At 34.4% G+C, this 14,761-nt stretch overlaps 1 protein-coding gene across 4 annotated transcripts in view; it reads right to left on the bottom strand.

Moving 5' to 3' along the window:
- Positions 1-985: 985 nt before the first annotated feature.
- The window catches only part of LRRC7 (leucine rich repeat containing 7), a gene marked incomplete at both ends in the record, with an annotated part of 146,970 nt that continues 133,194 nt past the window's right edge, over positions 986-14,761 (bottom strand). For all 4 annotated transcript variants that reach the window (XM_081324649.1, XM_081324651.1, XM_081324650.1 and 1 more), the window contains 2 exons: positions 986-1,093; positions 14,408-14,482. In XM_081324649.1, the coding sequence (XP_081180775.1) occupies positions 986-1,093; positions 14,408-14,482 (183 nt within the window). The remainder of the gene's footprint in view (positions 1,094-14,407; positions 14,483-14,761) is intronic.

Below are 14,761 nucleotides of genomic sequence, written 5' to 3'. Positions count from 1 at the left end.
CAGAATTGTAACATTCTAACCCTGTCAGTATCTGAACGTTCTGGTAACTCAAAGTAACATTACATTCATCTGATGAAGATGGATTACAATCCTTGGAAGCTTACACCAGTTTGTCTAATTTAGCGTCTTCTAAACATATAGCCCATAACTGCCAGCATAAACAGATGTTGGGATGCCTGGAGGTTATGGAAGTTGTAGTCCAAACCATCCGCAAACCATCAACCAGGATGATACAACATAGTATCTACTGATGTCCCTACGAAACATCTTTTACTGTTACTGTTTTTGTGATTTATATTGTAAGCTTCTTTGAGGTAAATACTGGAAAGGAATATATATTTTTTAAAATAATTGTGAGCATAGCAAAGCCTGGTTTTGCCAGTGTAGACTCCTATTACCCTCCCAAATAAATTTAATATTATTTTAAATTTGATATTGCACTCTTCAAAGATATATATGTATTTACACTGTAAAAAAGGGAAAACTGAAAAAGCTAACAGGTCTGCAGCGCAACTCCAGACCTAATTCTACAGAAGTGAATCCCATTAAGTTCAATTCTCATGTTACTGAATATAGAACTACTAAAATATTCTTTATAAATAATTTATATCCGATGTGAGATACAAATACTTTATGGGAATTATAATTTTATATAATTTTCTTTTTAAAAACATAAACAATTGTGAGGCAGTAATTTTGATGGAGACTTAAGATTTGTAAAGAACTTGTGTGTGTTTCTGTGTCCTGAAATAAAGACACCTAGAAACAATTAAAAAGAATATTTTAAAAATAAGCTGGTACCAATGCATAGCCAGAGACTTACAAAGAAAAATAATACATAATCACTTGGAAGTTATATTTATATAGTTATTTTTCCCCAGGGTAATCATTACTAACATATAATATACATTTGGCACTATATTTGCCATTGGTCCAGCAATTGGCAAAAAATGTTAGGCATATTTTATTATTTATAAAAAAATATTTAGACAGTGAGCTCACGTTGAATAACTAGGTCTACTGTATTCTGGAAACTCTTCAGCAGTAATACAGCTTTTTCATGTTCCATATGTACAAAACTGTGTCCATTTGCCTGCAACAGACAAAATAGAAAAAAATAAGTGTTTTAGAATTTAGTAACATGGGACATATAGTTTAAAGCTCAACCACTATCCCATGATATGGTATAATTTTGAAAAGCAATGCCATAGAACAGTGTTTCTCTACTTTGATCACTTTAAGATGTGAAGACTTCAATTCCCAGAATTCCCCAGCTAGCATCATTATGACATGCTGTGAAATTTGTACAATGTTTGAACCTCCAACATCTGTACAAATTTTACAGCATGTCATTAAGCAATCAACTTTAGTTTGATGTCTTTCCCATATTATGCCAATAGAGTTGTATTTTGTTTGTCTAAGTAATTTGTTCAGTTTAGAGAAGCCATTCCCAGCATTGTACTCTCCATGTCCTTTTAGAATTCCCATCATCATGCTCAGTAGCTCATACTGAATTCTCTGTAAAAATGTCAGATGAGGATGAGCAGCAAGATAGCTATGCATGCATTGGTCTTGTTAAAAAAAAGTAATTTGCTGCTCGGAATGCTCTGCGTGCAGGAGATTTACTTATTTACCCTTCCTTATTGACTAAGCAAAGACCCCCAGAGGCGCTTGAGAATGCTGAAACAATTTAAAAGTCCTAAACAGATTGGTTATGGACATCAACTGATTTGAAATATTTTCTGGATGTCCTGTGTAGCTCACAATGCTTTGAAAAAAACAAAACCTTGCCTCATAATTGTGAACAACAGACCCAACTGCACAGTCTGACATTTGCTTCATCGTACAAGCCATCAAGTATTCATCTCAGGCATTTCTATCTAGCAAACAAGTTCTTAAGCAAATTTTATTTGTGACTTTATGTATGTGTGTGTATATGTATATATGTGTATATATGTGTGTGTGTGTGTGTATACACACACACATATATATATATGTATATGTATATATATATATATGTATATACACACACACACACATACATACATCTATATACATACATGTATAATATCTATATCTATATAACGTGTATCTAGCAATTATCTACCCATTTACCTATTAGAACTTAGCAATAACACTTAGACTTATATACTGCTTCGTGATGCTTTACAGCCCTCTCTAAGCGGTTTACAGAGTCAGCATGTTGCCCCCAACAATCTGGGTCCTTATTTTACCGACCTCGGAAGGATGGAAGGCTGAGTCAACCTTGAGCAGGTGAGAACTGAACTGCTGGAAGCCAGCAATCAGCAGAAATAGCCTGCAGTAATACATTCTAGCCACCGTGCCACTCTAGCCACCGTGCTATTATCTATTATCTATCATCTATCAATATCTATCTATATCTATCTAATCTATCTTATCAATTATCTCAAGTTCTAAAGAGTAAAGCTGCCTTTAAGCACAACCCTAATTTTAATATAGTATACCATCTGGAGGGTATTGGAATACAGCAGAAGTCACTATCTTCATCATGTTTTTCCCACAGTTGTTTCCAAATTCCACCAAGAAAACAGAGGGAGAATCAGCAGAACAACAAAAGTAGATAATGGCGTTGCATAAAACTGGGCTCAGTTAAATAATCCTAGGAATTTCCCATTTAGTGAACTCCAACAGCCACTCTCCAAAACCATTCCTACCTGTTATTCCAGACTGGAAAGATTTAGAATTCAGCACAAATTTTAAACCAACTATGTCTTTATGGCTACTTAGGAACAGAATAAGCCAGGTCACAGAGTTAAATTTCTGAACCAACTGCTTACTACAGCTGTGTCATATTCCAAATAGCCTTTATATCAGACCAACATTTCATATGCAACAAGCAGAAGCCTATCAAATGCTCAGTGTAAATGGAAAGAAACAATCTGCGCCAAGATAAGTTTCCCCACCCCCAACTGTGTAGTCTGAATTAGTGAATATCTCTAATCAGGAAGAGGGATATTTGGGGGGAATGTGTGTTTAATATTCCTATTTAAACTATTGAGATGTCCTAAGGCTGTATCATCTAGGACAACTATTTGTGGAATATGAAACTTATTTCTGAAAGCATCACTAACCTTAATTTACTCCAGAATTTTCTAAGACTTTGGTTTTATTAAATTAACATCTATGTGCAAAGTGTAGCATTTTTATTTGAGCATTCTAACAGCATGCATGGTTGAAGCAGTCTGGTCATATTATTTGCATAATTGCTCATTTGAATGAAGAATATGAGTTTCACGCTTTATGCTTGGGTCAGTCTCAACTATTTCTAATAATCATTGCAATGAATACCATGTTTTGTAACTCTAGTTTTATTTTTTAATTTAGTCTTATGCAGGTTGTAGTTCAGAATTCTAATTTATATATACAGTTTTTGCTCCTCAGCTTTGGTTTAGTAACTATTTGGGAACTAGTAGCACAACCTAGGTGTAATTGCTGTAGTACAAGGTCGCTATTTTAAAGTTTTTAGTTGTATGTTCCCAATTCTCCTTCACCTGTCCCACACATTCCTTATACTCTCTTATTATTTGAACAAAGCACTTTTTGTTTCCAAAACTGTGCATTCAAATTCTGGCTCAGAGGCAAACTATACTGTAGTTGGTCAGTTTGCTAGCATGACAATTTATAGTTTGTTCAAATCTATATGGAAAAGAGATAAATGCAAAGACAGGAGGAAATCAATAAATACAAAAGCCATTTAAGAAAAAAATATTTTTCATTGGAATAATTCTTTTCTTTAGTTCAGGTCTGAGCACCATACTTGGATCAAAAAGCTTTTGTTTAAAAAATATCAAATTGTAATCATATCCCAGGTATCTTGAGTGTGTTATGACAATCCACTTAATTTCTGGTTAGTGGGATAGACAATATTATGTTGGCTTGCAAAGTAGACTTTAGAGTTCCTAAAATGAGCATGCTTGAAATAAAACTACATGTGGCAAAACTATAGCTAGTATAGCTGGTAGTATAATTTTATCATTAGCAAAGTGAGCTTCCTATGGCAAGGATATAATTTGAGGCTTACAGCTAAACTTTCTCTTATTCAGAGTGTTATATGAAAATTGTGGCTGCTCAAAGCCATAATATGAAATGAATAGGTTTGAGTAATGGGATATTTTGCATGAATATGGAGTTGAAAGCTGATTACTTAATGTGACAAGCAGTATGTGAAGAAACAATGTGTGAGACTTAATGCAGTGATGAATAAGTGGTTCAACACTGAACACAGAATATGACAAGAATACAACAATGTACCATAGATTTATTTATTTATTTTTGAGTAAATTTATAAAAAGAGTTTTTGGTTGGTTGAGGACATGTATGTGTGTGTACTTTGACTACAAGATAATACTTGCTGCAAAGAACCTAATATTACAGCATTTGTTTAGACTCTTTTGCAATGAGTATTGATATGAAATCAAGATAGTAATGTCTGACAATGCCTTTGGAGTAAATGATTGCAAGTAATATGTGCATTATGAAAAACTAAAGCAAATAACTAAATTTGTGTACCCTGGTAGAATGTTTACTAAAGTTGGGAGATGCTAGAAATGTAAATGATGGTAAAAAAAGGTTTTATGTGCTTGTTGAGAGAAATGAATGTTTGTCAAAGGAAATAAATGTGTGGAAGTGAGTGTTGGATGGGAATGCGTTATTTCAGAACTTTATATAGAAAACAAGAAAAAATAGAGTTAAATAAAACTAGGTGCTGAATCAATGTGGATTGAATATAGGAAAGAATCATCAACATAGAAATATGTAGAGATAGTTGGATGTATAGAGACTGAATTAGGATGTAATATTAAATTGCAAAAGAAATATATTGAAGTAATAGTGGTGTATTTAAAAAGAGGAAACTCAAGACTGTTATGGTTCAATGGAGTTGATGAGGTTCTCAAAGAAAGACAAGACTTTTCTAAAGAAGAAAAGTCAGTGTACTGACATGATAAAAGCAAGGATGGTTTAAAGATTAAAATAGAATGCACGAGTAGTGTACGGTGAATGGTATTGATCAAAACTAACTAGATTTAGCTGCTTACTGTTCTTTTTTTGCACTTTACCTGATGCTGCTTATTCCAATTTCCTTCCTTCCTTCCCTTCCTTTTTTGTGTTTTCAAAAGTCTTTGAAATGGGCAATATGGAAAAATATTATTTATACAATGGGCGAAATTTTAAAAGAAATATAACAATGTGGTCTTGGGTTCTTTTATTCAAATTCTCAATCTTTTTTTTATGAGTTTCTTTGAGTTTGATGCAATATACAAGCTCTCATGCTCTCATACACAGAAGCATCTGTCCTATTTCAACAAAAATGACGCTTTAGATAATGACTGTGTTTCAAAGCCTTCTATACTCCTTATCGTTATTATTTTTTATATCAAATTTATATGGCCAGCCATCTCACAAATGCAACAATGTAATAACAACAACATATAATTATTATTAGATTACTATTTTTAATTGCATTGATTTATAGAGAAGGTTATCATAGCAAGTAATAACAGGTAATGAAACTTACTGGATCTTGAAAAAGCTAAGAGGATCAAATTTCATTAAGATTTATGTTAGGTGGGCAGCTATCAAGAAATTCCAGACTAATTGAGGCAATAAAATAGGTGGCAAATTACTTCTGTACTGTCAAGAAAAAAATATGGACATGTCCATGTGATTTCTAGAAATCTACTTTATAATGAGTATATTTAGATTTATAAATTTATAATCTATGGATTTATACAATTTATAGAAATTGTAATACATTAAAATTCTTACAAATACAGAGATGTGTTATTCTGTTTGCAGGTAGCTGATACCTTGCGTTAGTCAGACATTTTAGCTTTAAGTTTCATTGTTTATAAAAATTTGCTACTGATGGGGAACTCAGCTCAGAATAAAATATCTATAGCTTGGAGAATTTGGCTCAATTTATTATTTGCAAATGTTTCTTAATGTCTGGTTTATAGCTTGAAATTAATATTGTTAGAATTGATATGCTGATCCAGGCATTAAAATATACTGCTAGGAATTAATAAAAAATATATTCTGTGATGTGAATGATTTGTTCTCTTTGCTGACATGTGTCAAACGTTATATATAAATATTGGTCTCAACTACTAATTTCTAGTTGCTTAGGTGTATTATTTGAGGAAATAATTTATCACACAGAGTTAGAAAGCTTTCCCCAGAATAGTCGAACAATATGTATTGTTTTCTAATACCTAATTGATCATTTGTGCATATCACACGTGTATGTGAAGTTAGGATACCCAGGAACAAATAGTAATGTATGCATTGTTGAATAAGTAAACCTATTGCTTTTATATGATAGAGAAAGAAATGAGAAGTGTAATAATAAATAGAAAGTCCACACACAAAAGTTTTTTTTTAATTAAGTTAAATGTTGTTTTAACAAACAGCAAGAAAATAATTTAAGAGAAAGAGTACAAATTCCAGACAGATAAAAGACATTCAACAAAGCCTTGAATTTCATGTGCAAAACCTTAGAGGAATATTTTCTGGCAGCCAGGTTTACGCTGGCCTCTATTTAGGTTTTTTTTTTATTTTATATATAAAGGCTGATGGTCCATCCTGTTGTAGTAAGTGGCCTTAAATGCAAAAACGTCTGTCTGTCTGTCCGTCCGTCCCTTTCTCATTTCCTGATGGCCTAAATTTGATTTCCCAGCTAAGAATTGAAAACCTCTAATTTAGGCCACAGTTCACCATCTATTTACTCCAGAGTAATCTTATTGTTTTGTATGGGAAAATAACATTTTAAAATGATGTTTTGATTGGAAATGTGCAAAACTATTCTTTTTGTGAAATTCTATTTGATTTGATTGTGATGCAGTGCAAAGAGCCGATCACATTTTCTATCCAAGGAGTTTAATCAAAGGATCAGTATGTGATTCCTATACATGCAGCATGGATAACACATGGTATGTTGGTTGATTTACTTTACCGTAAGCAAGCTTTCAGCCTTCCTTCTTTTACAGCTTTCCCCTGAACCTTAAGAGGCAAGTGACTACAAAGACTGCAGGAAAGTCTGAGGAAGCGTGAAGAATCCCTGCTACATGCTCCCAGATGGTGACACAAATGGAAGCAGGAAAAAAAAAAGATCATTTGGGGGCAAAATTAAATTATAAATGGTAGGTCACTCAGAAACTTAGTAACATAAGATAAATTAGAATTACAGTAAACTTCAGAATGTGAGGATGGGAAATATGCAACCAAGGCAAACAGGGTTGCTTGGTTCCATCCTGCAGCGATACTTCACTTCACTTCAAACTCACGATTGTCATGGACATTTATAATTTTTCATGGCAACATGTTTTGCTAAAGTGCAAGATGAAAATTTAAATGGAGGTATAATACTGATCCAACAGATCATATATGATCTCCTTCAAACATAAACCTACACCATTGTCTTTAATAAGAATTGCATGCTGGTTGTCTGAGTAACGGAGTATGATCCTTATATACCGCATAATCCACTTCCCTAAAATTAATCCTTGAAAATATGTTGACTTGAAAAAACTTCCATTATTTCTATTATGGGAGTTATTCACTCATTTGTCTTTTGTTTGTTTGTTTTAAACAGAAGGTAGTCTTTGTAATGAAAAACGTCCTCAGTTGATAAGTTCGGTTAATGCATGAGGCAGGTAAAACAATGTATAGGCAAACTTTAAGCTTCCTTAACTGAAGCGTGTTGATGATGCTTTGGAGTGGATTGGCTTAGAGACAAACAAGTGAGATTTAAGAAAAATCCAATCCTTCATGTGTATTCGGGCCATCTGTAATAAGAACAAATATATTTCAGAACCTCAGTGCTAATTTTGTTTGACAGCAATTCTTATTAGGTTTGAATTCATTGCCGAACTTACCATGAAACCACCCCAGGTTTGTTGGCCACAAGTCAGGGTAATAACCAGTTTCTGAAATCTGAAAAAGGAAAGTATTGTGGCTGTGGTTTGGCTACTTTGCCACCGCCCAATTTATTGATAACTGGTAATTAAACGAAAGCAGTTTCTATTGAAAGACTGAAACATCATCTATATGCTAGGGAGAAACTGTCACACCTCATTTTTCACAACACAGACGTGCTTTTAAGATGGGATAATTTCTGTTTTGCCCACCTACACCCTGGATAAAGGGAATGCGAATTACCATGGTGAAAATGGAATGCATTTGAGGCCCAATTACTGTACATGGTTTCCAGACCTGGTTTTTTCCCTGTTGTTTGTTTAATTTAAACACCATTTTGCCCAAGTTACTTACACAAGAAATACAATGGGCTAGGGAAAGGTTCACAGCCCACACATCTCAGGGGCCAAATTTCAACTTTTGAATCCTTTCTGGAGTCCTATTTTGAGCATTTTTTTCCTGTTTGAACCTATTTCTGACGTTGGGAATCAGATGAAACCATTTTGCTTTAGGGGACCAATTACAGTAAGTAGCTGATACCCTTTCCTCATTTTATTTAGGACTAGGCAAATTTAGACTGGAAGGGTGTTGGGGTTACTACCACAACACATATTAATTAAATAGTCCCCATATCTGTATATAACTACATTGGTAATAGTAATTATGAAAATCTGGTTATATTTGTCTTAGAAAAGTGTAAGTAGAAACATTCCACAAAAGTTTATAGTTCCAGTAAGATTACATATCAAACTAACAATTTCAAAAATTGTAAACAATAACGAAATAAGATTTTATAGTGTCCATTTGTGGAACTCTCAGTGAGCCATTTTGCATGAACAGTTTACTGAGAAGAGTAAATGTTCATGTCCAAATGACTCTTAGCGGGCTGATTCATTGTGTGAACTGTACCTAATGGATGGCTTATTATAATCTTAGCATAAAGACAAGCTTATATTCATGCATATTTATCAAGTGTATTGTTCAGTTACAATATGCATGTATGAATGATCCATTATAGATTACAGGTAACCCTTGATTTACAGCCACTTGTTTAATGTTGATTCCAAATTATGACAGCCTCAGAAAAAATGACATATGGCCCATCCTTGATATTATGACCATCCCTCTATCCCATGATCACAATTCAGCAGCTTGACAACCAGCTTGCATTTACAGCATCGTAGTCACATAATCATGATTTGCAACTTTCCCAGTTGGCTTCCAACAAGCAAAGTCAAACTGGGTTCGCTTAATGACCACAGTAATTCACTTAATATCTGTGGTCATTAACTTAATGACTACAGTAGCAATGGTCGTAAAATCAGGTTCGGTCACATGATGACTCTCTTAACAATTGCATTGCTTAGTGACTGAAATTCTGGTCCCGAATATAGTTGTAAGTCAAGGGCTACCCGTGACAACTACAGATTGAACTATCGTTCAATCAAACTTTTAATTATCAGATGACAGATTTAAATATGATTATTCCCCCTGGTTCTTATATAACCAAATAGATTGCGAACAATAATTAAAACATCTATAAAAGGTATTTTAAAGCATGCTGAATGTGTTGCCCATAAATGAAGTAAAATGCTCTGGCCCTGCTTTGTTTGAAGATTCCACGCCAGGTGCACTCCAGGCCTCTCCCTCTGCAGCACTTAACACAAGAGGACCGATTTCTACATTTACTTTGGTATAAAATCAATAGGAGATTTTATGTCAATTCTTTAGCGCTGTGAATACGTCTTCTAAATAGAGAAATGTACCATCGAAAAAAGACCTTTCTCCTCCTCTTTCAATCTGACAAAATCCTGAGCAAAGACTCACCTGAAACTTTCAGTATTCAGAAAAAGGGAAACAGGCACTGCACTCTGCCAGGTTGAGAATAATTCAGCACTTGACCTACTCACTCAGTAGACAGGATATGCTACTGGAAACCTTTCTTCTCTTTCCTGGGCCCTGCTTGATTCAACATTCTTTACCTGGCTTTTTGTTTTTGGCGGAAGTTAGGTCTATTAGCCAAAATCCATTAATTGATAAGATTTCAGCAACAATTATTAGCTGCATTTTGGCAAGGGAGCACAAACATAGTTTTTTAAGTCCACTCACTCATACAACTCACATATTGCTCGGTTAGCAAAGAAAAGCTCTAACAATGACTTAACCGTGTCAGAAATGAGCATGGAAACCAAGCCTAAAGTATAAAAAAATAAATAAAGCAAAGCCAAACCTGAGGACCCAATGTGATGTGAAGAAGAGAGTGTACAAGTTGGCAGTCATTTTCAATCTAGAATTCCTCTAGGCACGTTCAAGAAGGAATTGCAAATGTTTAACATTATCTGCAAAAGGACCCTTGATATTTTAAAATGGGTTAAGTTTACTTGGTGGCAGAATTCACTATGATTTAGGTCTTAACTGAATGTCATCAGTACAGCTCCTGAAAAACATATAATGAAAATTCATGCCGAGTATGCTTTTTTTCAGAACAGTTACTTTCAAGCTGTAAGCAACTAATAACATGGAGATAGTTTTACCACGGATGCTTTATATGGGTCTTTGTGTGCTGTGGCAGGATAGAAATTAATTAATTAATTAAATAAATAAATAAATAAATAAATAAATAAATAAATACTTAAGAAATCCTATTATTTCCATAATTACCTTATCTATGATAAGGTGTTGATATAATTTCAACTTCCTAACATTACAATTATCTTCCTTCAAGCTGTCTTGATTGAACATTTATTTTCAATATACTGCCTAGATTTTTTTTTAAAAAATATGACAGGATGTTACACTTAGAGATAAATAAAGGTCTTGTTCTGAATCTGCAGTAAACATGTTCTCTTCATACCTCTCTCAATGTAATGGTGACAAACAATTAAACAAAGAGAACACACATCTATTGTGATGATGCTGTAGGCAAAAAGAAAATAGCCTTTTGCTCTGCATCACCTCATAACTGTGGCTAAGTAACTAACAAATTGCCTTTCCATTACCAGCATTCAAATGCTCTGTGGAACAATAAGATCTTAGGTGCCTTCCTAAAGGCAAAGAGATTAGTGGCATTCTGTTTCCTTAGGACCTCAGATTCCACTCTGCTCACTTTTCGTACAATGTGAATCTTTGGCATAGCCTCCCACAAAAGTATGCACAAGCTGGGCTGAATCTTGTCAAGGAAGATGATCCTGTAAATACCCAGGAGCCAAGCTATGGAGAGTTTTAACAATGACCATCAGCACTTTGAGATGGGCCTGGAAGCAAATAGATTAGCAACGTACCAATACTATCATTAGTGTTAATGTAGAAGAGAGAGAATATGGCCTTGGCGAACAGGAGGAAGACTCACTGCCAAGGTAACCCATCAGGTATTCCAAATCCCCAAGTCTGGCCTAGAACTCTAATGAATGTAAACTTCTCACAAGCTCCTCCCTAGTTCACACAAGGGTAAGGGAAGAGAGGGAGAGGGGCACTCAGACTTGCATGGACCTGTTATTATAACTTTAAAATAAATGTAATATTGCTCTTGGTAACTTTGGTTTCCTAGTCTGGTCTATCTTGAAGGACTGACTGACCATTACATTGTTAAATCTGCTACCATCCAGTTAGCAAATAAACAGACAGGACAAATATTAGCTTCCAAGTCACCTTAAAAAGGCAATCCAGTATTAAGTGGCTGTGGTGGTCTAACTATTAGGTGATCAGGACAGGAGTCACTATTGTCATGGCCTCCTAGTCCAAAAAGACCAACAATTGGCACACCAGCCAAAACTGGGTGAAGGAACCCCTCGTCAGGAACTCTACCTCCTGTTCTAGCAGGAACCACAAGGCCAGGACGATCTTCAAATTCCAGACCCTTAGTGAGAGACCACATGCAGAGTCAAAGTTAGATCAAGCTAGACCAACCACAAACAAACAGTAACTTCTTCTTGCAAAGTTTTGATCCATCTGGCCTTCACATCCCCATTTTACAACTAAAATTGTATCTATCTTTAGTTTGGATTAAACTAAATATATAAAGAATGCAATGAATTCCATAGTCTAACACAAGGAAAAAAATAGCAGAGCAGAAAAACCTAAGCTACCGACTTCTTTCTCTTCCTGCAACCCCTTAATTTTCCCTTTGCCTATAAATTCTGGCCTCTTCTACTTATACGCTTACATATGTATACTTACCAACATATCTACTGCTGTATTCTAGATCCGCTCTAGTAGTAATCAAGGGGCCAAGTTCACAAAATGCCAAGTTTCATAAAATCACCTCTTTACCTAAGCCTAACATGTATGACAATGCTGGTAATATTAAAATAACTTAGACAAATGTAGAAAATAATTTTTGAAGTTTTCATAGTTTATTTTTTATTATGAATTCGTATCTCATATTTATTAAAATTGATTTATGTATTTACTTTTCTCTGTAGATGCCAACGTAGGACACTGCTCTAATAACTGGGAAAGAGAATGAATGACACAAAGAGAAGGAAAAGAAGTATTCAAAGAGTGATTGCATTTGAATAATAAAAAAGGGGATGAGTGTAGGTATGTAGGATATATGATATATGATAAGCATGTTTAAAAAGCAAGTGCAACAGAAGCTTAGTTTTGTTATTCCCTTAAAATATGTTTCCACTGACAAAGAGACATGCCACATATAAAAGTGAACCAGTTCCATACCAATAACCATCAATATGTAGATATAAGATCAGTTACTTAGATTAAGTATACTTTCTGTGAAACACCTTGACAGAATGGATCCCAAACCTATCCTACAGAAATCTGCTTGTCTATCAACATCTTCAATAAAATGATTAGTGCTTCTTGTTCCAATTCATCAAAGTTGCAGTTGATGATCATCATAAGCCACATAAACCTAAAGAATTCACTACAAATTTGAATATTTTACAGTCTGAATGTAGCCTACATTACTTGAGCAAGTACTGTTAAATACAACAGTATCATTACTGTGCTGTTAGTATGCTGACTTGGAAATAAATCTTATTGATTTATTTGGTAGTTAAGCTTAAACATGCATGCTTTGGAAATAATGACTAATTGGCTTAAATAAAAGCACATTAATTTAGCAAGCATGTCTAACATCTATCCAGCTCAATATAAAAAAAGACAATTCTTTCACATTTATTAGTTGAAAATTTATAAAAGGTGGAAGATACCAGAATCCTGATTTGGAAATGTTTTTAATTAGTTGCTTATTTACTGCAAAATGCATAATAATTTTTAGCAAGTTTTATGAGTCAATGATCCAATCAGATTAAGAAATGTTAAGCTCTTTTCTGATATAAATACAGAATGGCACTATGCCCTAAACAATGAATAAAATTGTGCCCTAACGTTTGCATGGTAGTGGTATTCGTTTATAGTGCAAACCTTTAAGGAGCTGACACAGGGCTGTATAAGTATAAAATCACAGGTTGAGTGTGCACTTAAATGTCTTATGAAATTGTTATTACAACAGAGAAGATCTTGAGTGCAGGGTGGACTTCTACAGTTTCATGAGGAATAGACTCAATCAGATAACTGAACAAGGTTTTTTTTATTTTATAAAAATTACTTATTCAAACCTTTCAGTTCTGTGATACTGAAGAACAACAGTAAAAAATAAGTAGGCAAAAAGCTTTACCAAGGGAAAACATAATCAAAAATTCTTCCTTTGTTTAGAATGGTAAACTACTGTAACAGAAGTTGAAGGCAATTGTATTTTGCGTACAATAAAATGGATTTATCCCTGTACTAGCATAAATATTTATAACATAAGCTGATAAATAAAAATTACTACAATTCTCATTATTATGCCTTACAGGGTAAATCAAATCCTTTCCTAAAAAATATTTGGTTCTATTACTGGACAGTCAGCTAATACACACACACACGCACACACAAAAGGGATTTTTTTTGAGACCTCTTTTTTAAAAAAAAAGTTATACGTAGGTGTCTCTTCAGCCAGCTTCACATTCAGGAATAAAATACCAAGTTCTATAAGTAAATAATACAGGCCCTAGGTCACGGGTAGGCAGCCTCAGGTCTTTTATGACTCATGGACTTCAACTCCCAAAATTCCTGAATCAGCTGACTCAGGAATTCTGGGAGTTGAAGTCCATGAGTCATAAAAGAGCCGAGGTTGCCTACCCCTGCCCTAGGTCAATATTGGGCAAACATCATGTTAATATTGACTTTTACTATTCAGAACATACTATCTCCTTCAGACAAGCTGCTTTCTCTTTCTTCTTCACACTTAGCGAACAACAAATCCATGTCTATTTGTGAGAGTAGCAATTCTGTGCAGATTGCCAGCATCTTAGCACTGGAATCTCAGTCTCAGACCATTTGAAACTTATTTTGGGCAGGCAGAGAAAAGTGGAATATGACGGCATGCAGATGAGCAAGGATATCTGCAGTGAAACCATGCTTTCATTAAGTAACAGTTCTCATTTACCTGAATAATCTTATCACCAGGCTGAAGCAGGTTAGATGCTGGTCCATCAGGCTGAACCCTAGTAACAAAGATACCCTACAAGTCAAAAGCAAAAGAGATTAGACAACTGAGAACTCACTAAAGATTTCTGCATAGATTAAATCAGTGACTTTCGTAATACTAAAAATGATTATTCCAATGATGGTAAGCAATATTTTTGCTGATTTGTAAGTTCTCCATAAGCTTTAGAGCTGTTGTTCAGTGTACATGTTAGCCTACCATTTTATTGGATTGGAAGTCACAACCTCTGAAACTCTCATACAAAGGTATGTTTTCTGTGTTGAGACCTCTTACTCAGTCTCTCACAAAATGCAA

The sequence above is a fragment of the Vipera berus genome (assembly GCF_964194415.1).
Source record: "Vipera berus genome assembly, chromosome: 3".
NCBI classification, from domain to species: domain Eukaryota; kingdom Metazoa; phylum Chordata; class Lepidosauria; order Squamata; family Viperidae; genus Vipera; species Vipera berus.
This window is presented reverse-complemented; position numbering and strand designations above follow the sequence as displayed.